Source organism: Cotesia glomerata, linkage group LG6 (assembly GCF_020080835.1).
Source record: "Cotesia glomerata isolate CgM1 linkage group LG6, MPM_Cglom_v2.3, whole genome shotgun sequence".
In the NCBI taxonomy this organism is placed as follows: Eukaryota; Metazoa; Arthropoda; class Insecta; order Hymenoptera; family Braconidae; genus Cotesia; species Cotesia glomerata.
Genome location: NC_058163.1, coordinates 22,104,881 through 22,128,828, shown reverse-complemented (window position 1 = coordinate 22,128,828; position 23,948 = coordinate 22,104,881). Strand labels below are relative to the sequence as shown.

The following is a 23,948-nucleotide window of genomic DNA, read 5'->3' as shown; positions in this document are numbered from 1 at the left end:
AATAATTTTGAAATCTAAAATTTGAATAAAAATTAACAGGTTAAATAATATTCTTCCATTGGCTGGAAGATAATTTACCTCGAATTAAAATTGAATCATTTATATAGCCTTTAGCTTCAGTTAGAATTAAATTTTTCATAAAATGTGTTGATAATTAAAAAAAAAAATAACAAGTTTATAATTTTCTGAGATAATAATAATAACAATAAAACTAAAAAATAAATAATCTCATTGTTAATTAATTTGATCTCAATTTTTTTCTTTTTTATTATACACATGTAATTTATTAAGATATAATTACTATGACTAGGCCATGAAAAAATTAAAGTCTAGTGACTTCCGAACTTTTGGCGGTTTTGTCTTTGCTGCCCGAATGACTAGATTTGCGATGCCTGCCCTGGTGATGATGATGATGATGATGGTGATGTGAGTCATGATGATGATGATGATGGTGATGTCCATCCTGGTCGTGTTTTTTAGGCTTCTCTGCAGTCCCCGCGGTAGCAATAGTCGTCGAACTGCTTCTGTCTGACTTATCCAGGCACTCGCAACTGTGAGTGGAATCCAATTCGCTTTGATAGGGACTCTGGACCAGCAAGCTCTCCGTAGACTTTGTCGGCTGAAAGTGCCTTTGTGACCCCGTAGAATAGGCAGTAGAAGTAGACCTTCGATTAGACCCGGAGCTCTTTCGATTATGTGACTTTGGTCTCTCCGCGCTGTGAGTTTTAGCCGCAGTGTCCAAGTACCCGTACCCAAAACCGTAGCCTCCAAAAGCTTTAGTGGTCAAATTATCCCAGGATTTGGGCTTCGAGTATTGAATGCAGGTTGGAGGCCGATGCTGGACATTGGGGTCCCAATAGAGGGTATCTGTGCTTAGAGAAGTCGAGCAAGATGCCCCGCTTTCGACGTTTGTAGAAATTTCACTGCTGGTAATGGAATGAAGACTATGTCCTGATGCTCTTGAGCAATGATTTGGATGTTGTTGTTGTTGTTGTTGTTGTTGTTGTTGTTGTTGTTGTTGTTGTTGTTGTTGTTGTTGTTGTTGTTGTTGTTGTTGTTGCTGCTGTTGTTGTTGAAGTTGTTGCTGCTCGCTTCGCATTCTTCTCTGCTTCTCTCTTCTCCTACGACTTGGTACGCAATTTGGATCACAACAAGGACTAGCAAGATCATAAACATCCAGACTCGCTCCCTCTGCAGGTTCGCGTTGTCGCTGATTAGCGCTAGAAATACAAGCTACACATAAATTACTGTGCATAGTAGAATGTGCGTTATCTTCTTTGGTCGAAATTTGTGATTGTCCTGCGGGTTTCTGCTGACCGCTGTTGGCTTTATTTTTAGCCGGAGTGGAAGGTAATCCATTAGTCTGGTGATAGCTGTATCGTCCTAGGCTGACGTCATTGGAATTCTTAGATAAAAAATAGTGGTGATCGCTGCGTGATCGTGGAGGACCTATTGTCACCAAACACGCAGCACTCCGAGGTATAAGGCATGGTCGACCGTCTGTATACTGTAATTTTGACAAGTATTAAATAATTTTAAAAATTTTATTAACATCAACTACACTGATAGCTTTAAAGGATTTATTAACTATTAATAATTTAATTTATTTGAAGACAATTATTTAATTTATTAAATTTTAATAAATATTTTTTAACATTCAAAAAATATTTATTTGGGAGGAAAGTACATTTATTAATAGTTAATAAGTATTAATAGTTAACAAATATTTATTAACAGTTAATAAATATTTTGTTGAGTGAATTTGTTTTGCTTGCAATTTCATATGATATCAAGATTGCACAGAAAGAAAAATTTCTTGACTGGAGAACAAAATTCTTGGCTCAAGAAAATTTTCGGGTGCCTGAAAGAAGACCGAAGTTGTGTTGGCCGAAGTAAAAATTTTTCGAGAAAATCTATTCATGGTAGAAGTCATTTTTTCTTAATTCAAATTATCATAAATACTTGATACAATAAATTTTTATATTTGATCAAGATTTTTAGATACTTCAGGGAAGCAGCGCCACTTACTTCAGCTAAGAAAAAAATTTTCTCACCTTGAGAAAATTTTTCTCTTGAATATTTGATACCCATTTTATATTATTTTAGCGTGCAATTACACATATTGAATGAAAAAAAATGATGAAATATTATTTGATCTTCCCATTTGACATGTTAATCAATAAAAATATTATTAAAAATTTACTTCTATTGATATATATATATATATATATATATATATATATATATATATATATATATATATATATATATTTAATTTTTTGGAGCAAGAGAGAAATTTTCTCAAGACAAGAAAATTAACTTCTATCAAGAACTAAATTTTTTGGAGCAAGAGGCTGAATTTTCTCAAAACAACAAGATTTTCTTGACTTAAATAAATTTTCTTGAATCAAGATACGTATTTCTTAAAGCAAGAGAATTAATTTTGGAATAAGTGAAATTTCTTGTCGAAAAAAAATTTTTTTTTGCGCATAAGAAAATAATTAGGAAAAAAAATATTTTCTTGACTCAAGTAAACTTTTTTTTCTGTGTGCTTATAAACAAAAATCATCTTCATAAATTATTTGCATTAATTATATTACATTATAATAATGTTTATTGTAAAATATCAAATTCTATCACAGCTTATAATTATTTTTTATATTTTAAAATATTAAAAACGTTAATTAATTTATTGAATTTAATTATTATCATGTATTCCAGCTATAGAGTTATAAAAAGTGTCAAAAAAAAATAGTTATTTTTGCTTTTTATTTTAAATAAATATTTGTTAACAGTTAACAAATATTCATTAACCATTAATAAATATTTATTAACTGTTAATAAATATTTATTAAATTCTATGATGTTAAAAAATCATTTATTAACAGATAATAAAGCTTATTAATTTAAATATAAACAAATCCTTCTATCAATGTGGATGATGAAATAGTAACTTACAACGCTGTATAAAAGTAGGTGCTCAATGGAAGTAGCGGGTCTGCAGCAAGGTAAATTCGAGGTGAATCCAGCCGGACCAGAGTCTCGATCCTCGTCGTTGACGCTGCAATTAGGTGCCTTTTTTCTTGCAGGAAGTGAATGAGTCTTCCATCTACCCATTAAAATAGACCGCTCTCGCTCACATAGTCTGTCAAGTTCAGCTAAACGGGACTGCAGGGCACGCTGAAGCTCAATGTACCGCATATGTAATTCGACCTTTCTCACACAATCTTCAAAGGAGACGACCATACGCATACGCGAGTCACAATTCTTAATGAAATTAACCAGTGTCTTATGATCCGCGCGGTCCATTTCATGTCCGTTGATTGACAAAATAACGTCACCTTCTCGCATCCCGGCTTTGAATGCCGGTCCATCGTACTCGACAAAGTCCACGTAAGTAACCATTTCTATTTCCTGCTCACGTTTGTAGTGAATTCCGTAGCTCTGCAATCAGATTTATAATAATAATAGTAATAATAATAATAAAATAATTTAATTTATTACTTTTAATTTATCTATTCTGAGAACAGATTTAGTATCAGGAAAAATTTTAATAATAACTAGCAACCTTGCAGTCACTATGTGACTGCCGTGACTTGTGAACTATTAATAAATAAAATTTTGCTTTATTGAATAATGACTTTTGTTAAATTACATTGTACTTTCTTAACTATTGACGTTTTTAAAAATATAAGCTCATCCCGATGTTACACTCATCAAGAGCTTTTATTTGAGTACCCACATGCATTTTGATATATTTTTCATATATACATATATATAATATATATAAATATATAAAATATATGAAAAATTAATGTGGGTACTCAAATGAAAGGTCTCGATGAGTGTATCATTGGGATGAGCTTATATCTTTAAAAATGTCAATAGTTCACAAGATACAAGGTCATTTCTTAATTATTGACATTTTTAAAGATTTAAGCTCATCCCAATGTTACACTCATCAAAAGCTTTCATTTGAGTACCCACATGCATTTTTGATATTTTTCATATATATAAATATATAATATATATAAATGTATGAAAAATTGATGTGGGTACTCAAATAAAAGGTCTCGATGAGTGTAATGTCAGAGTGAGCTTATATCTTTAAAAGTGTCAGTAGTTAACAAGATATTTGTTAAAATGTCATGTACTATCTTAAATATTAACGTTTTGAAGATATAAGCTCATCCTGATGTTACACTCATGAAGAGCTTTCATTTGAGTACCCACATGTATTTTGATATATTTTTCATATATTCATATATCTAAATATATAAAATATATGAAAAATTGATGTGGGTACTCAAATGAAAGGTTTCAATGAGTGTAATGTCAGGGTGAGCTTATATCTTTAAAAATGTCAATAATTCACAAGATACAAGGTCATTTCTTAATTATTGACATTTTTAACAATATAAGCTCATTCCGATGTTACACTCATCAAGAGCTTTTATTTGAGTACCCACATGCATTTTTGATATATTTTTCATATATACATATATATAATATCTATAAATGTATGAAAAATTGATGTGGGTACTCAAATGAAAGGTCTTGACGAGCGTAACATCGGGATGAGCTTATATCTTAAACAATGTCAATAGATCACAAGATACAAGAGCATTTCTTAATTATGTATCTAGAGATAGAACATTTTCGAATGCAGCCTAAATACTTATCATCATAAATTTACTATTGGTGAGAATGATATGAAACCATGAAAAAACATTCCAGGTCAAGACTTTTACAACCTTACCAAATTTAACCATAAAAACCCATTTTATCTTATAAATACACTGGCCACAAAATTTTGCTTATTCTCTTAATAATATAGATTATTAAGATAATGACAAAATTTTTAAGCTATTGATTAAATTTCTTAAACAATTTATTTTGAAATTCAACATGTTTATCAATACCTTTAAAGTTTCTTCATATCTATATGAAATTTTTAGTCATAATAAAAAAAAATAACAAGAATGAATAATAATAATAATGATAAAAAATGACACGTGCACTTACTTGTAATGTGAAACCATACGTTCCGTTTTTCTTTTCAACAATAATAGTACGTCTCCGTCGATCCTCGTCAGCTCTTGTTACTCTATCCGATGGTGATCTTTCCAGGACAGTCTGATAAAAAATTAAAGACAGTAATCAACTCACCAGTAATTAATACAGCACTCCTACTTCAAATTACGCAACTAATTAAATCTTAGAATATTTAATTTGGTATCTAAGTACTCTGAAGCATATGAAAATCTTCATTAGACTGTTTTATTATTAGAATCAGTCGACATATTTAAATATTTATAAATGATGTGAATATAAATATGACTCGGTAATTTTCATCATCTAATTTTCTGCAGACAGTTTAAGTTTAATGTCTCCCCAAAAATAAGATCTAAAATTAGCTCCGTAATTTGAATCTAAATTAGTAAAACAAAAGCAAAAAATAAATACACATTCAACAATAGCACTCCAATCATCTTCGTCAGCACTATTGTCATGGGTGCCGGTTCGTCGAGCAGCAACAGCCTCAGAGTTTTGCGGTGAGTCGTTCATCCTGCTTGTTTTTATTCACCACCGGTTAAATAAATAATATCCAGTCGTCTGGACAATTCAGGCGTTTTCTCCATCTTCCACTGGATCATTCAGTATCCGGGCGTCAACGTCAGTAATCATTAGGCCTTTTTACAGTGTTTAGGCACTACTGAACGCCTAAAAAACTATCAGTCTGTTATATGATTAAAGAATTACGTTACCAACGCTACTGATGTACAATATATTTTATTATATTACCTCAGGGTTGATCCGGACAGAAATTAATTTTGCGCAAGCGCTACAATATCGGCGGTCTACAACCCCTATCTCCACCATCCACCACTGCTAGTTTGGTTTATTTTTATTCCATATAACCCAATGACTCAACAAATCCAATACCACCAACGGAAACCACTCCGTTACTCATGTCAGTGTGTCATCTACAATCTAAAATCCGACAAAGGGTGACTGTCATTATTATTTCTTCCGGCGCATGTGCTTTGCAGGAAAATATTTAATTGCCTACTCGCAATTAATTTTTCTCCCGGTCAATATTTTCCTGAAAATTTATTCATTATCATTATTGATTTATTCAGTTGTCCTAGCTAAATTTTGTATTGTTTCAGATTCTAATTGTATTCAAATCAAATACTTTTTAATTTCTTTTCTTCCTTGATTAGAAAAAACGATTCAAAAAATTTTTATTTTCAAATTTTTGTAAAAAATCTTAAGTATTGAAAGTATTAAATACCTTTAAATTCATTTCCACTATGCAAAATTATTATACTGAAATTTGAGAAACATTTGAAAATTTTTGGTATTTTTTTTAGCTAACAAATTATAGCAACAAAAATTTATTTTTAAAATTCCATCTTTAGAAGATCAAAAAAATTATAAATGCAATTTTTTTTAAATAATTTTCTATATCTAATTAGATTAGAAAAAAAGTATTTGGAAAGATTAAAAATATAAAATTTTAAATCATTTTTAATTCTCAATAATTAAAATCCTCCCTAATGATTAATCGATCAATCCGGGAACCTTACTTGTGCTAATAATTAAGAAGACGTTTTGTTAATTTTGAAAATTTTTTAACTAACAAATTATAGCAAAAAAAATTATTTTAAAAATTCTATTTTTAGAAGATCAAAGAAATTATAAATGCAATTTTTAAAAAATAATTTTCTATGCCTAATTAGATTAGAAAAGAAATATTTGGAAAGATTAAAAATAAAAAATTTTAAATGATTTTTAATCCTCCCTAATGATTAATCAATAAATCAGGGAACCTTAATTATGCTAATGATTAAGAAGACGTTTTGTTAATTTTGAAAATTTTTTAACTAACAAATTATAGTAAAAAAAAAATTATGAATGCGATTTTTAAAAAATAATTTTCTAGACCTAATTTATTGTTTAAGAAAAATAAAAAAATTTTCGTGTCTGCTAACTTTAAATGCAAAATTATACTAAACGGTTAAAAAGAATTAATTCTTCTAAAAACTTCGTAATCGCGCCAAAAAAAAAAAAAAAAAAAAAATTTGGAAAGATTAAAAATAAAAAATTTCAATCGCTTTTAATTCTCAACAATTAAAATTCTCCATAATGATTAATCAATCAATCAGGGAACCTACTTGTGCTAATAATTAAAAAGACGTTTTGTTAAACGTCAAAGTCGGCTTGTATGATGATTCAAAAAGACCCAGAGGTCTAGATGCTTGACAATTTCTCGCATCAATATTATCTCTTCTAGATGTTGATTTCTTCCCGGAAAATTCAGGGCTTACAGCACTTGGAGAGATTCTCTGGCACTCAAAGACACTGCTGTCATCCAGGCTTTTGAATAAATATGGCTTCTTATTATGAGGAATCTCAAACTGAGTAACCAGCTTTTTTCCGAAGCACGAAGCTCGGATGAAGACTGTTACATTGCCTACCACTTGTCCTGTTGCTGTTTCAATCCTGGAAGAAGTAAGTCAGGGTAATAAGTAATGATTGATGGTAATATTCCGAATTTACAGACTTACGTGAAGGTATTCTTGAGCGATTTGGAAGCGTCTGAACCCCTGAAGACATGTTCTCGCAACAATCCGTTCATAAGCTCTTTCATCTCGATCTGGTGAGCGCCAATGTGCATCACGTCTGGCAAAACACCTGCCGGAAGCTTTTTGTAAACCGACAGTGTCACTGGGAAGGTGTGGAGAGGCTTTTCGAGCACCAGATTAGGTAGCGCGAACAAACACGACTTTCCTTTGCGGAAGAAATTGTCGGAGCGAGCTCCGCTCACTGGATCTTCTTGATAAATATTTACGGCTGGTAAACTTAGGATCTGATAAAATTTATATCTAATTGTATTTACACTGTAAATATATATTTTTTTTTTATGATATTTAATTTAAAATAGTATAAAATTCTTGGAGTATTTTTTGTAAGCATCTCACGGAAAAAAACACGTGAGAAGTGCGTTTTAAATAAAAATTTCGGTACTTTAATGAAGAAATCTAGAAATTCTTTCAAAATAATTAATTAATTAAATAAAAAAAAAAAAAAAAGAATATATCAATACTATGTTTGTTAATTTGTCAAAATATTTACTGCAATTATTGTTGCAAAACATAATAAGGAAAATTGTATGTCAAAAATATTTTAATTAATTTTTAAACATATAAATACTAATGTTTTGTCTGCAACTTTGATCATTTTTATTCACACTAAAATCATTATTAATTATATCATTAATTATAATAGGGACATTCCATGCAAAATGGGAAAATGACTAAAATTTTTAAATTTCTCTAACTCATTCTAATTTAGTCCTAATTTATTATTAAAAGTTTATATTTTACTAATTTGTAAAAAAAATTTTTTTTAATCTATTAGAAAATCGATTTTTTTCTCCTAGTAACTTTTCAGCCGTACTAACTTGTGTACGGGTCAAATGTTGTTTTAATAGTTTTCAGAAAAAATTCATTTTATGTTTGTTATTAACTAACATATTTATTATTATAGTTTTAAGAACAAATTTTTTTATGTTCTTTATTAATTAACACCTAAGTTTATCAAGATCATGTTGTCAGCATGCTAAATCCTTTATTTGTGTTTTTTAATTAGTTTTTTTTTAATTATCCTAAATAATTTATAGTTAAATATATAAACAATAATGTTTTTAAGGTTGAAATAATATAAAAGTCTTTTTAATAAACAACTTGATGTAGAAATTTTGTACTTGTCCCTTCAGTCACAAATGCCTGTCCCACCAGTCACAATAAAAAAAATTTTTTTAATTGTTTCTACGTAGGTAATCAGTCTAATTCTTTATAATATTATGACCCAGATTTTACTATTTGTATTTGAGTATTTTAGTTTATTTTTATTAATTACTTAAAAATTAATAGAAACAATTATTGTTATTAGTGCGGCGATTATTATTTAATTATTGTATTTATTTAGTTAATAATATTATATTATTGTTACCGAAAGTATGATTAAATTAAGAAATTAAGCGTGTGAGAAATTATTATGAAGCAATTCTTTCTCGGGAGAATTACTCGGACGAACACTCTTCACCAAGTAATTCTAGAGGATGATACTCTACCTGGAGTCTGACCAAGGCCCAGGTAAGTATCGTGAACCGACCGGATGAAAGTGCTACTCCCCGTGCCGAAGCCTTCAGCTGAGGTACGGTAGGTGATCATGAGCCGTGTAGGTGGGAGCGAGGAGGATATTCTCCACTTGCTCTCAGGGTAGAGTTTAGGACCCCACAGGGATGACGGCTAGTCGCCCTGAGGGGGGGGGAGGGGGTGTTACTGGGAAACTAGTTAGTATTTTGTAGACCGCGTTTTTTTTTTGAGTTTGAACCGTGAATACCGTCGTGTATGTTTGGGTAGAAAGTTTCTATTGTATTAGTGTCTATTGCTTATATTGTTTCTTGATTTTGAACCGCGTTAATGATTTTGAACCGCGAATATGTGTGAAAAGAGTGTTCTAATGTATTGTTTATATTGTTTAATTTGCTTATATTGTTTATATCGTTTATTAATATGATCAGGCCAATAAAGAGGTTTCCTTTTTTACACGCTTTATATTAGCTTCACTTGTATGTCAGTTTGTCAGTATGTCAGTAACTCTCCGTGGGTAATCTGCGCGCCTGCGGCCTTCCTTGGTTCTGGTAGCCGTTTCTCAGGCTCGCTCTCCGAAATCGAACTCTGATTCCCCGTATTTATAATATTTATAAATAATTATTTTTTATTAGCTTCACTTGTATGTCAGTATGTCAGTATGTCAGTATGTAACTCTCCGTGGGTAATTTGCGCGCCTGAATATTTTTGATAATCAACAAATAATAGTTTAAAAAAACTAAATAATCACGCGTGTATAAATAAACCAAACTAAAAAGTAAAAATAAATAATAGTTTAAAAACTAAAAACACACTTTTTATAGAAAACCAAACTAAAAAATAGAAAATAAATTTAAATTAAGAATAGTTTTAAAAATTTCAATAAATATAAATTAATAATAGTGTAAATAAAAAAAATGTATTTTATTTTAAAAAGCGTGGGGTGCTTTTTAAGATATTATCAAAATGATAATCACTCTACTCATATCTGTCAATAAAATATTTATAACTATTGACACCATGCACCTCACGCTTTTTTTAAAATAAAATACATTTTTTTTATTTACACTATTATTAATTTATATTTATTGAAATTTTTAACACTATTCTTAATTTAAATTTATTTTCTATTTTTTAGTTTGGTTTTCTATAAAAAGCGTGTTTTTAGTTTTTTTAAACTATTATTTATTTTTGATTTATTTAAAATGAAGTGTTTTGTTTATATTTTGTTATTGATAATGTGATCCTCGTTTATGACCCTGGACTCCGGCGAGCAAATTTCGAGCCGGGGACAAATTAGATATTTATATTTTGAAAACGTGGACGTTACAATATTGAATGTTTGTAGGATAAATTTTGTATTGAGAGGGAAGTATTTTTTAAAAGTTTAGTAGTCGAACTGAAATTGGACTTTAAGTATACCAAGGTAAGAGAGAAGGATTTTTCGATGTCCCACCAGTTACACTCAGTCAAATGATAATTACGAGAAACTTAAAAAGTAATCGAGGTTTTTGACAAAAGGATGTTGTTAATTAGTTATTCTTCTATATTATAAGATAAATTTTACTATAGTAAAAGTTTCAGTAACATAATTATAGCTTATAATTGACGGAATTCCAGAGTCAAATGTCCCACCAGTCACTATGGAATACTAAAAGCCCCAAACAAAAATCATCAGAAATTAACAATTTATTTTATTAATTAAAAAAAATATTTTTTTAAATTGCACTTATAATTTTTCAAATTTTCTACATGTCAAATTTTTTTTCTATTAATTTTTTTTAAAACGAAAATTCTAAAAAACGTCACTGATAATTTTATTTTCATCCATTTTTAGCTTAAAAAAAAATAAAACAATAAATCTTAGCTCGCTAATTTACATAAAAATAAAATAAAAATCATACTTTAAAAGACACACAAGTTTTCGCCGGCATAAATTCATCATGCATAGCTCGTACTGTCGGGACGCTGACTCTATCGACCAAGAATTCAATCAAAAACAATTTCTGCTCTGTCATTTTAAATATTCACAAAAATTTTATCTTTCCATTTCCTAAAAAAAACCCAAATAATAAAAAAATAAAACTAAATGTCACATTTTAAACAAAATACCGACTGTCATTTATTTCTTCTTTTTCTTTTTATTCTTTTTTTTACTTTTCTTCTTGCTTGTCTTCCTAACCAGAATTTCTTCATCAACCTTAGCTTCCTCAGCCTCAGTTTGAATTTCCCTCGTTTCGCATCTGACAGGCAGCGTGTCAACCAAAGCTTTCGGAGTGCGTAACTCGATTTGAATGTCCGACTTTTCTTCTTCGCCAACCAGCCCTTTCTTCCCAATTCTCAGGACAAATACATCAAAATCGCCATTTTGATAACCAGTGTCATTAAAATTACCTTCTTGATCAATCATTCCGGAAACTTTAAGCACCAGCGGTTGGCTGAAAAGCGCGGGAGATTCAAAACTTCGCGCTTGCGCCTTATTCTCTCCTCCACTATCCTTATCACCGCCATCTTGACGAAGACAGTAGTTCTCTCGACAAAATGGTGGATCTAACTGTAAATTCGATCGTTGACGGGCTTTTAAATTGAAAAGGCTCTGACTGATAAGTCTGCAATTGTACGCAAGAGCTTCTTGGTCCATAAATTCACTTCTAAAAATAAAAGATCCAGTTTCAGTTGCTGGAGCGTCGAAAGCGGTGACGATGGACTGCCCAAAAGAAGAAATACGAACGTAAGCAAGCACGAAGGCAGCTAGCTGGTTATTGTGGTAAATTTCTACCGGGCCTTCGTAATTCTTCGGCGCAGGAACATCGCAGTTCCAACAGTCGAACATTTCTTTCCTCAATCCCACAAACTCTTTGGTTATGTCAAGCTCTCCTGTACCAATCAGCACGTCCGGGTGAATGTCAGCCGGCATTTTCTTGTACACTCGCAAATTTATCTTGAACTCCGCGTTCTTGTTCACGACTACCGTCTGGGGAATCGCGAACAAAATAGAACGCCCAGAGTAAAATTTTTCGACGTCCCGGGCTCCGATTGCCGGACGAGCCCATGGCGATAATTGCTGATGCGCTGGAGTAATCTCGATTGCGTCATTTTGGATCCCGAGGAATTGTAATAAGATACTCGTTGGTCCACGGAGAGTTTCGTTCAGTTTAGATACTCTTTCTCCGGTTATGTAATGCACGAAAAACTCCAGCAAAAATAAGTACTGCTCTTTAGAAGATGATGGGTCTGACATTTTTTTAACTACATTTTTGATAATTATACTTGATAATTTTTATTATAACCTTGAATTTCTTTTGACAGGTTGTTTTATTTATTTATAAATTTTTTATTATTTTCAGCGATCTGAATTGCGAGTAGAATTAATTTAAAAAAGACGTTTATACATTTTTTAAATATTTTATTGATTTTGAAGATTAAGTTTGATTTTAATAAATTTATTAATAATACTGAAGTAAGCCGACGTTTTTTATTTTTTGATTTTTTTTTAATAATTAAATTAGAACAAAAAAATATTTTTAAAATATTGCACTTATAGTTTTTAAAATTTTTTACAAATGAAATTTTTTTTTTATTTTTTGTGATCATTTTTTTAATGAAAAAAAAATTTTAAATGGCTAACTTAATTTTCATAATTTATTATTGTTTTTTTTTTAGATAAGTATTTATTTAACTTAAAAATATTTTCAATAATTTATCAGGAAAATGTAATAATATTATTAATTACATTTCTGAGTGATAAATTTTTATAAAAATTCAATTTAATAATTAGTTTCGTTAAAAGAAGAAATATTAATTTTTATGACACTGAAGTTAGCAGACGTCTAAAAATTTTTGATTTTTTTTTTTAATTAAATTACAACTAAAAAGATAATTCTAAAAAATTGCACTTATAGTTTTTCAAGTTTTTTACATGTGAAATTTTTTTTTTTAATTGAAATTTTTTCAATAAAAAATTTCTAAAAATTTTAAAATGTCAACTAATTTAATTTTCATTAATTTCGATTCAAATTTCATTTTTTCAGAATCCAATATAAAAGTTTGTAATTGTTAAAACTCAGTGGTAATGTCACTACAAAATCCCTGGTTAGAAAATATTAATTCAAGATTTTTCAATGGCGAGATCTTTTTATTGCAGCCAGCTACATATTATCTACTCAACATTATTATCAAAGTCTTTTAGATATAATTTTTAGACTTAAGTACCAAACATATTTTTTAAGAAGTTAAATAAAAATTATATTTTCAAAAAGGAAAAAAAAAGGCTCAAGTTCGAGCCCAACTCACGACAAGGATTTTTTCAATCAATAATTTCAATTGAATTTAAATTAAATTTACTAATGAGATCTAATATAACATGTTAATTCTTCATAAAAGAAGAAATCAAAAAGTATTAAAATATTTTAAAGTATTAAAAAGAATTAAATTTGACTTTTAAAGTAACTAAAAATAGATATTAAAAATTTTTTAATAATTTATTAAATCTTAAAATTTTTTTTTTTCAAATATTTAAGTACAAATTTATTTTTAAGTAAAAAAAAATTAACATTAAAAGATTATAAATTACAAATTTTCATACATTTATTACATGAAAATTTTTTTTCTAAACTAAGCTTCTTTAGTCCCTAATTTTAACGGTCATACTTTTAACCACAGTGTTCTGTAAAATATCCAAACAAAGACTCAAATAATAGTCATTTTCCAAATCAGTGTTTACTTCTTTCACACAATAATAAATAACAGAAAAAAAAAACATTAAAAAGCAATTGGAATATATTCAAATACAATGACAAAAAATAAAAAGAGCCGGAATCACATTAACTAAATCCATCTGCTAATTGACCTGTGAGTCAAAAAAATTCTTGAGGATCGACAGTCCCTAGAGAATCATTCATAGAAAAATTTATCGAATATCGTATCATGTATAGTGTGTCCATGAGATTGATTAAAACTCGTAAAGATTATATCATCGCTCATAAACACAATGTTCACTAATTATAGTCAATTAAGGAAAGCCGGTTACATCTAATTTGTCAATTAAAAATCGATTGTTTTGTTGCAGAAAATTTCTTCTGAAGAATATTTAAAAATAATCAACCATTCCAGGTATGTTAAAATATTTTCCTAGTTAAGTGTTTAATATTTTATATATTCTTCACTGTTAACAAACCATTAAAATTGATAAACATTTCTTCTTTTATTTACAGACATTTCAATCACATCTGCCGCAAGCAGAGCAACAAAAACTGATAAGAAAGCAACGACTATTTTAAATATTCTAATCGTTATCGTTATCAGTTATCGCTTAGTCGTTATTTCTTCGCCAAGGATGATAAATTGGAGTCGATAATACTTAAGCGTTTTTTACAAATAGCGAGAAGTTTGATGGTTGATTAAAATAACTACTTGAAGCAGCGGACAGTACACAGCGGAGATAATTGGCTAGTGGGGAGCCAATTCTTAGAAGTGAGGGAAGAAATTCCGAGGGTAGGAGAAGAACAAGCTGGGAAGGGGAAGCATTAGTAAGTGGCGGGAAAGGCGAAAAAGGGGAAGAAATTAGTTTGCAGATAGTTCGTTCAAATCAACCGGTTTGTCAGTCTCAGTTCGTCCCAACAATTTTGGGCATGTACCCGTGGTATTAACCACCGCAAGCTGTAATTTTAAACACTTAAAGCTTGGACTCGGTGGAAATACCACGGTTTGTTGGGTCTTTAGTTACAGTATTTATATTTTTTTTTTAATCAATAGATTTCATTAAAGTTTTACCTCTAGTATGATGTTGTAGTAAAGTTTATAGTAACTTAAGGTAAGACCACGTTTTTTTTTCGAGTAATTAAATACTCGGAAATTTTTATTTTTAGTTTGTACTTTAAGAAATTTTTATTTTATTTTTAGAGTGAATTTTTATTTTTATTTTTGAATGAATTAATATTAATGAAGAAATTGAATTTATTTATTTATTTATTATTTATTTATATTTATTATTTATTTATTTAGTTATATGCCAAGGCTTAACCGAATTGCAATAATACAAGATTTGGATATAATTAATGAGTAATAATTAAATAGTGTAGTTAGATAATAAAACAGAAATATTATAGTAAATTTATATTGAAGAAATTTTCTAAATTAATATTAATTCATATTTTTGGTTACTTTTGTAATGTTAATTTATATGTTTAATAATTTTAGGTAATTCGTTAGCAATTTTCGGTTTGCAAGAGGCTTCGCATGTTTCATCATACTTTAGTACACGCTCGATATTGCATGTGGTTCGTCATCCGCTAGTGTCGGTTTATGCGGCTTCTCGATACACATATATTTGTATACACATGGGTATCTTCATATATATGTTATATATATACACTTTGAATGAATACATATAAGGGAGGGCCGGATAAAATAGGGACGCTAAGAAAAGAATGGGTTTTTGTGAACGTTAATACGGGTCTTTTTACTTTTCACTCGGGAAGAAATGAAATGTCTTTCGGGGAATTTTATTCAATAAATTTATGCTGGATTGGATACATTGAAATTCATTTTTTAAGGTTTTTTTTTATGAAATTATAATGTAAGACGTTTGAAATTGAAGATAATTTAATTTAATTTTAAAGAATTTTTTTTGATGAAATATTAATATTTTTTTAATTATATTGAAATTAACAGCTGTTTAAATTTTTTGGATTTTTCATACTACTAAATAATTATAAAAAAATTTTTATTAAAATTGCATATTTAAAAATGTTAAAAAAAATTAAAAGTGCAAATTTTTAAAAGACATTCTTTTTCCAATAATTAATTTCTAATTATTTTTTGTTTTGAATTTAATATTGATTTTAATTATTAAAGTTAAAAAAATAAAACAATTATTTTAAATTAAATAAGGAAATTTCTAATTTAAAAAATTTTTTTAAATAATTTAAGTAATCAAATACTTAAAACAAATTCCAAATCTAAAAATACAAACTTATTAAATAGTAAACTTATGTTTCAAAAACGATGTCATTGTTTTCCTTAGTATAATTAATAGTTTTATCTTGACGATAATTTTTATAGTAATTGTAATTATTAATCTTTACAATGTGTCAAAAGATAATTGTACTCACAGACAAATTTATATCTAGTTGTACCCAGTTTATTTCATCACCAAAATAAACGAAATATTAGGATAAGATAGTCTCGGGAACTTTTCCTAAAACATAAAACACATTAATTACAATTACATTAAATATTAAACTAAATTTTTTTATCATTAGAACATAGTAAAAATAATACACACGACTCCAATAATAAACTTGTAATTTTATTTCTTCAAAAAAAGATAATGTTCTTACGGCAATTTTATCTTTTGTCGGTTTAGTTGGGTCTTGTATTTCAATTTAAAAATCTAAATTATTTTCTTTGTGATATATTTAGACTTATCTTGATTTTTATTTATTAATTCACAAATGAATATTTATTGCAAATAATAAATACTAAGTAGTCTATTGTATTTCAATAAACGTCTAATGAAATAAATATTTCCTTAAAAATTTGTATGCATGTATAATAATTTATCTAACTCTCTTAGTAGCTTATTTATGTCAGCGATTATTTTTTATGCATAATATAACACCGTTTCTTTTTTTTTATCTTTGAATTTTATCCCAGTGATTTTTTTTAAAACCTGTTTCTGCACAACAAGGGTTCGACTGACAACAATAAATATTTCGATTGTATTTTTTTTTGTGTAAATTCCAGAAGTATAAAAAATAATTTATTGACTGCAAGGGTCACGTCACATTAATAAGCCTCAACTGCAAATGCCAACAAATTACTGTAATACCTTTAACTAAAAAATATCTCATGAATTAGACAAATATTTTTTGTCAAGGCTATTTAATTAAATTAATTTAATAAATTAATATTAATTCTAAACTAGTTTTACAATTAGTTATTAATAATTTAATTAACATTTTGTTTTGCTTACAGGAATTACTTGGATTTAAATACTAATTATTATCAAGGAAACTTACAATCACTAAACAGCAAAATGGTGAGTAATATAATTTACAATATTTATATTCTATTTAATTATTTTAATTATTTGTAATTATAAATTCATGATTATTTATTTTTCGATTTGAAACTTTGTTTTAGGTTGAAGGAAATAAAACCTCGACTGAGATGCACACTTTTCTACCTCAAGATGATGCGCTTACATCTAAGTAAGATATTTAAAAAAATAATTTATTCATTATTTATTAAAATTTAATTTTTTTAATTTAAATATTTTCTTTAATTTTTTTTAGATATAAAGTACAAGTTGTTTCAAAAGATGTGGAAATCGCAACTCCTCTGGCGAATTCCAAAAATTTTGATCCATTTACTGAGCGAAAAATTGACAATCCAACTACGTAAGTATTTCTTCGCAATTTAATTAATTTTTTAAAATTTATTTTACAATTTCTATTAATGAAATTTTTTTTATAAATTTTTTATTTAATTCATTCATTAAAAAAATCCTAAAAATGATCAAATTTATCTTAATTTAATCATCATTATTAATATTGATATAAAATAAAAAAATAATTTACAGGGATGGTGAAACGCTAACGCATTTACTAAAAGCAGCTTTGGGTACTGGAATCCTTTCTATGCCCTACGCTTTCAGAGGCGCTGGAATTGTAGGTGGTATCCTGGGAACAATCCTCGTCTCACTTATCTGTACTCATTGCTCTTACATCTTGGTAAGTTTACAATTTGACTATTTTAAAATAAATGGTTCAAATTCTTGATATTACGGCGAAAATATTGGACTTATAAAAAAATTTTGAAACAAAAATTGTTCAAAATTTAATTTTGAAATAAAAATGATTCTTATGATTTAAAAAAAACCAAAATATTTTAGCTATTATTCCAAAATTAAAATTTATAATCAAAGGTTCAAATTTTTTGATAATTATGAATGTTAATTTTGAAATTACAGCTAAAATATTGGTTTTTTTTTTAAAATCATGGACGTTTTTTTTAGACAATTAAATTTTGAACTTTTGTTTCAAAAAATTTTTTATAGGACCAATATTTTCGCCGTAAAATAAAAAACTTGTACCATTTATTTCAATAAATGGAAAAAAGAAAACTCGAAAAATTACAGTATATAATGCAACGTGACGCTCCGTGATGAAAACAGGAAAAATTACAGTTTCAGATTATAATTATTACAGATTTTATAAGAATTACATTGTAGAATGCAATATTTACATTGAAAAATCTGAAAATTAATATTCAAACTTTGGATTTAGAAAAATGTTATTTCTAACTATAATTTTTCTAGTTTTGATTACGACAGGACCGATTTTACATTTTATACTGTAACTATTTCTGTTTTCTTTTTTCCGTGAAAATAGTAGCAAAAATCAGCGTTAATAATGACTAAAAAACAATCCAAATTTGTTTCCAGGTAAAATGTGCCCACGTATTATACTATAAAACGCATAAAACAAAAATGGGATTTGCTGACGTCGCAGAAACTGCATTTGCAACTGGACCAAAGTGGGGCCGTAAATTTTCCAAATTCTCCAGGTAAAAATAAATAAAACTAAAAAACTCCTTTAATACCATAAAAAAACAATTTATCACCCAAAAAATAATTTTCCAGGTACTTCGTCCAGATTTGCCTCTTCTCAACCTACTTCGGCGCTTGTACAGCGTACAACATCATCATAGCGACAAATTTCGGGCAAGTAATAAAATACTACATGAACCACACCGAGCCAGTAGTATTGATGGCCAACATGACCACCCCAGTGAACGTTTCCGACGTAGTAAACACGACAACATCAGCGATAGAAACAGTAATCCCCCTGGATATTTCATTTATGAGAATAATAATAGCCTGTCTGTTCGTACCGCTGATCCTGCTGGTCTACGTGCCTGATTTAAAGTACTTGGCGCCTTTTTCAATGGTCGCAAACATCTTCATGGCTTGCAGTTTAGGAATGACCTTCTACTACCTGGTCCAAGACATGTTACCAATAAACCAACTGTCGCTAATGAGACCATACTATGAATTCCCGCAGTTCTTCAGTGTCACAGTATTCGCTATGGAAGCTATCGGAGTGATAATGCCTCTGGAGAACAACATGAAGACGCCCCAGAACTTTGTGGGAATTTGCGGAGTCCTCAGCAAAGGAATGGGAAGCGTCACCTTCGTATACATCCTCCTTGGCTTGCTTGGATACATGAAGTACGGAGACCACGCAAATGCGGTGATCACTGCGAACCTGCCGATTGCTTTGATACCAGCCCAGGTCGTCAAAGTATTGATTGGACTTGCTGTTTTCTTCACCTTTGGGCTCCAGTTCTACGTTTGCATTGACATCGCCTGGAATGGAGTCAAGGAACACTTTGCTGACAGGCCAAGAACTGGGGAATACATCGTAAGGACGGTCATGGTGATCTGCTGTGTCTCCCTGGCCATCGCTATCCCCAACATCGGACCGCTTGTTGAACTTGTAGGTGCGTTCTGCTTCTCGTTGCTTGGACTTCTTGCTCCGGTGGTCATTGAAGTCATCACCTACTGGGACGTTGGGTTCGGTCGCTTCAACTGGATGATTTACAAAAATGTTGTCGTTACTTTGATTGGACTTTTGGCCCTTGTTTTTGGTACCAAGTCTGCTATTCAAGGCATCGTTGAAGCTATGATGTAGAATTAATTTTAAGTTTGCTATTGCTTCAATTAATTAATTACAATCTTACTCAACTGATTATAACATAAGACTTGTAATGGTTCACATTTTTTAATTGTAATCTTTTATATTAAGTTTATTGTTAAGTTGTTTAAAATTATCCACCGATATTCTTCAATTTTTGTCTCTTGTACTTTGGCTTCAAGTGTGAAAATTAATTGTCCACTTGATCATTTTTTATTTTTTTTTTTTAAATAAATTTAAAAAATTGCATTTTTCATTTTTTTAAGTTTCTATGTCAATTTTTTTTTTCTGCAACTTGTTACAAAAATTATTCATAAAATATAAAATTGTAACTTAAGTGTACTTAACAGTTTTATCAAGGATATTTTATACGACATAAGTTATATTTGTAATCATTGCTTAAAAATCCTACATGTATTTTCATAATTCTTATAGAGAAATAGTATCGCTTCACATTGTAAATAATACATTTTTTATACAGTATTACTGCTCAATAGTTTTTAATAAAAAATTGTATCTTTTTTATTGAATGGTGAAAATATTAACATCAAAAGGTTATGATTATTATTAATAAAGTTTAAATGATTAATTATTTTAAAGGTTTATTTTATTTGTAAGGCTAAAACTCAGCAAGTGAACTAAGTCAGTTTTCATAAATAGTATTTTAATTTTCGGATTAGATTTTGTAAAAATAAATAAATATATTTCTTCAGGGATTTATATTTATACTAATACATTTTTTTGACATGCCTAACTAAATTTTATATGAAGAAATTCGGAAATATTGAAAAGAAGAAATGTTAAAAAAAATAAAATTTCATTATTTTTAATAATTTTTAATTAACAGGCGAGACCAGTGATTGCAGTTTCAATCGGTTTAGCGAAACGAATGGAAATTTTGAAAAAAAGTTTTTAGAGATAATAGATAATTTAATAAACTATTTCACCACAAAGCGTTTTTTTCAAAAATTTCATTCGTTTCGTGAAACCAATCGAAACTGCAATTGATCTGCTGTTGGGAGTGCGACAGAGATAGTTTCGTTGAACTCCGTGAGAGCAAAGCGAGAAAAATATGGTCTCGCCTGTTAAGGTGATAAAATTTATCACCTCTCAGCTAATTTTGTAAGTTAATAATATTTTACCGATAATTTTCTTAATTGAAGAAATAAAATAAATTTTTCATTAAAAAATTTTTTTTCTCATTTTATTTAATTTAATTATTTTATTCTCGTATTTTAACCAAAATCGATTTTTAACCAAAGTCATTTGTTACAAAAATTAAAATTAGTTGAAAAATATCAGCTAACTTCAGTATTATTAATTTTACCTGTAAAATACTACTATCCATAAAATTATAGTCAATATTGATGAAAATTAAGTTAGCCGACATCTAAAAATTTAAGAATTTTTTTTTCTTGAAAAAATTATTACAAAAAATAAAAAGGCCATTCGGCAGTCGAAATGGAAGTAGATTTTTCAAATAAAGAAAATCGATTTTTAATAAAATAATATAAATACTAATAACGTATTACTTAGTTTATGAATTAAAAACAAAATTCAATAATAAGTTTAAAACTATTTAGAACAAATTTTGGAAAAAAAATTATCTTGTGAAGAAAAAGTTTCTCAAATATTTATCAAACAATTGCAAAGATTATAAGATTTGAATTATAAATGTCCAAATTTTAAGTAATCGCTTAGGAACAACAGTTTCCAAGTTAATCAGAATTTTAAAACCGGACAAAATTTTAATTGAAGAAAACAATATTTAGAACTAATTTATGACATATTTACTGACGACCTACCCAAAAACATTACACGAAAGACTGATCAATATCGTAACTATTGAATTTACATCATGATTAAACTATGATGCAGACAATAATTCTAAAACGGCTGCAACAGTAAAACTGTTTCATTAAACGAACTCTAAAAGGAGTAATATTGAGGCTATTACCACTTCTGAGTAGTGAAAATTAAAGCTTATTAAAAGACCTTTACGATGCATTTTACCGAATTTTAATATCTTGTCTACTTCAGTAATTATACCAAGTTGCAGTAGTAAAAACAGCAATTTTTACGATTTTCAAAATTTCAAAATCCTGTAATTTTCAAATTACTCGCCCGATTAAGCTCATCTTAGAACTTAACCTTGGTTTTGATCGATAGATAAAGCATGTTGAGTTTGAGAAGAATCGTTTAAAAATTGAAAACGCTATCGTGCTGACAAGCCGCGTTATATCGTATAAATATATATATATATATATAAAATGAGTGTTTTTTCATGCCGTCTAGGTCAAATAACTAGTAGATGTTGTTCAAGTCAAGAGATGGATACTTCCATCTTCCCTTATTGGTTAAAAAATATCCTCTCTGTATATAAGTTCGATGGAAATCCATCAAACTTGAATACTAGTAAAGCTGTAAGCTTGTAGTATCCATTCGAGTACTAAAGATGTTAATTAATTGAAAGAAATGAAAGAAATTATTTTGAATGAGAGTAAAGACAGACTTTCGAAAAAATAAATGGGGTTGGTTGCCAAGCCAGGAATCGAACCTGGATCTCCCTGATAACATGTCAGGAGCTCTACCAGTTAAGCTACCGGGCCCCTTCCATATCTCTCAACCAATAAGGGAAGATGGAAGTATCCATCTCTTGACTTGAACAACATCTACTAGTTATTTGACCTAGACGGCATGAAAAAACACTCATTATATATATACAATTCGGTCATGAAAACACCTTTAGTATATATATATATATATATAAATACATACATATATAAACTTTTGAACTATATGTATTTTCTGACTCAGCTCGACAAACTGAGTCAGAAAATGGCTAAATTTTTTAAAAGTTGCGCCATGAGGACGGCTGCAATAGTTAGATTTTTATAAAATCTACTAAAAAATAAAATTTCATTTGTAAAAAACTTGAAAAACTATAAATGCATTTTTTTAAAAATATTTTTTAATTATAATTTAATAAATGAAAAATAATCAAAAAATCAAAAACGTCGTCTAACTTTAGTATTATTCAGTATTATTCTTTTAATTTAATTAAATATTACAATCTACCACTTTTAATTTTCAATATTATAAACTGAAGAAATATAAAGTAATTTTGAATAATTTAAAATAATATAAATAATTAACAAAAAAATTTATTTTATTCTAAAAAAAGCGTGCGCTGCTTGATGAAATTAATTTTTATAAATATTTTATTGACAGATATTTATAAAAGTTAATTTATTTTAAAAGTATCTCAAAAATGACCCCCACGCATTTTAAAATTTTTTATTAATTCATAATTTATTGAACCATTTATTCAATTAATCTTCTTAGAATTGTAATTAGATTAAATAAAAATGATACTGAAGTCAGCTGATAGCTGTCAATTTAAAAAATTTTTATAATAATTCAGACAATAATAAAAATATTTTTAAAAATGCCTACTAATTATTTTTTTTCATTTCTACATGGGAACTATTTTTATTAAATTATTTTGTAATAATTTTTTAAATTAAAAAAATTCTAAAAATTTTTAACTTAATTTTCATTTCAGAGTCACAAATAAATAAAATAATTCTTCCAATAAAAAACTTAAGCTAATTAAATTATGAAAATGAAGTTAGCCGACATCTAAAAATTTTTATGATTTTTTTTATTAAAAAATTATCCCAAAAAAATAAAAAAAATTTTTTTTCATTTGTTAAAAGCTTCAAAAACTATAAGTGCAATTTTTTAAAAATATTTTTTAGTTATAATTTAATAAATTAAACAAAATAAAAAAATTAAATTTAGCTGTCACTTGACAATTTTTTAATTTTCTTTAACAATTAAATTAGTTCAAAAAAATCATTTAAAAAAATTGCATTTTCAATTTATTAAAATTTCTACATGTTAATTTTTTTTATAATTGTTTTTTTGCCATAATTTATTTGTTGATAAAATTCTTAAAATTATCAAATAACTGCTAAATTAATTTTTATAAAACTTACCAAGAAATAATACCGAAAGTCTCTTTATAAATTAAAAATCCCGCTTTTAATGATTAAAATTAAAAGAAGAAAGAACAAAATAA

At 28.2% G+C, this 23,948-nt stretch overlaps 3 protein-coding genes and 1 long non-coding RNA gene across 6 annotated transcripts; 1 reads left to right on the top strand and 3 right to left on the bottom strand.

Annotated features, from left to right (window-relative positions):
- Window positions 1-261: 261 nt before the first annotated feature.
- LOC123268171 lies at window positions 262-6,026 on the bottom strand. Its single transcript, XM_044733067.1, has 5 exons — window positions 5,806-6,026; window positions 5,467-5,732; window positions 5,026-5,136; window positions 2,959-3,444; window positions 262-1,507 (listed from the first exon to the last, which is right to left on the bottom strand). Exons 2-5 carry the CDS (start codon window positions 5,566-5,568, stop codon window positions 323-325), a joined length of 1,884 nt encoding a protein of 627 aa, XP_044589002.1. The 5' UTR covers window positions 5,569-5,732; window positions 5,806-6,026; the 3' UTR covers window positions 262-322.
- Window positions 6,027-7,743: 1,717 nt separating this feature from the next.
- LOC123268176 lies at window positions 7,744-23,923 on the bottom strand. The gene is made up of 3 exons (XR_006510187.1): window positions 23,866-23,923; window positions 16,277-16,362; window positions 7,744-7,876 (listed from the first exon to the last, which is right to left on the bottom strand). It is a non-coding gene; the product is annotated as an uncharacterized LOC123268176 (long non-coding RNA).
- On the bottom strand, window positions 11,124-12,470 carry LOC123268175. Its single transcript, XM_044733073.1, has 2 exons — window positions 11,281-12,470; window positions 11,124-11,217 (listed from the first exon to the last, which is right to left on the bottom strand). Exon 1 carries the CDS (start codon window positions 12,403-12,405, stop codon window positions 11,287-11,289), a length of 1,119 nt encoding a protein of 372 aa, XP_044589008.1. The 5' UTR covers window positions 12,406-12,470; the 3' UTR covers window positions 11,124-11,217; window positions 11,281-11,286.
- On the top strand, window positions 14,727-20,048 carry LOC123268172 (proton-coupled amino acid transporter-like protein pathetic). Of its 3 annotated transcripts, none has more exons than XM_044733068.1 (7): window positions 14,727-14,976; window positions 17,142-17,205; window positions 17,310-17,377; window positions 17,462-17,566; window positions 17,749-17,899; window positions 18,613-18,734; window positions 18,811-20,046. In XM_044733068.1, exons 2-7 carry the CDS (start codon window positions 17,203-17,205, stop codon window positions 19,859-19,861), a joined length of 1,500 nt encoding a protein of 499 aa, XP_044589003.1. In that variant the 5' UTR covers window positions 14,727-14,976; window positions 17,142-17,202; the 3' UTR covers window positions 19,862-20,046. The 3 variants fall into 3 exon arrangements, with proteins under 3 accessions (XP_044589003.1, XP_044589004.1, XP_044589005.1); XM_044733069.1 differs by lacking the exon at window positions 14,727-14,976 and adding an exon at window positions 15,426-15,506 and having other exon boundaries at window positions 18,811-20,048; XM_044733070.1 differs by lacking the exon at window positions 14,727-14,976 and adding an exon at window positions 16,971-16,988 and having other exon boundaries at window positions 18,811-20,047.
- Window positions 23,924-23,948: the final 25 nt, after the last annotated feature.

What these genes read in the sequence shown, in the direction of transcription:
- LOC123268171 (XM_044733067.1), bottom strand. Translation starts at nt 5,568, where the DNA reads ATGAACGACTCACCGCAAAACTCTGAGGCTGTTGCTGCTCGACGAACC. An exon ending in GGAGTGCTATTGTTGAATGT is followed by an intron (nt 5,137 to 5,466) that starts GTATTTATTTTT and finishes ATTTTTTATCAG; the next exon opens with ACTGTCCTGGAAAGATCACC. An exon ending in CGTATGGTTTCACATTACAA is followed by an intron (nt 3,445 to 5,025) that starts GTAAGTGCACGT and finishes ATCTGATTGCAG; the next exon opens with AGCTACGGAATTCACTACAA.
- LOC123268175 (XM_044733073.1), bottom strand. Translation starts at nt 12,405, where the DNA reads ATGTCAGACCCATCATCTTCTAAAGAGCAGTACTTATTTTTGCTGGAG.
- LOC123268172 (XM_044733069.1), top strand. An exon ending in AAAATTGACAATCCAACTAC is followed by an intron (nt 17,567 to 17,748) that starts GTAAGTATTTCT and finishes AATAATTTACAG; the next exon opens with GGATGGTGAAACGCTAACGC. An exon ending in CTCATTGCTCTTACATCTTG is followed by an intron (nt 17,900 to 18,612) that starts GTAAGTTTACAA and finishes ATTTGTTTCCAG; the next exon opens with GTAAAATGTGCCCACGTATT.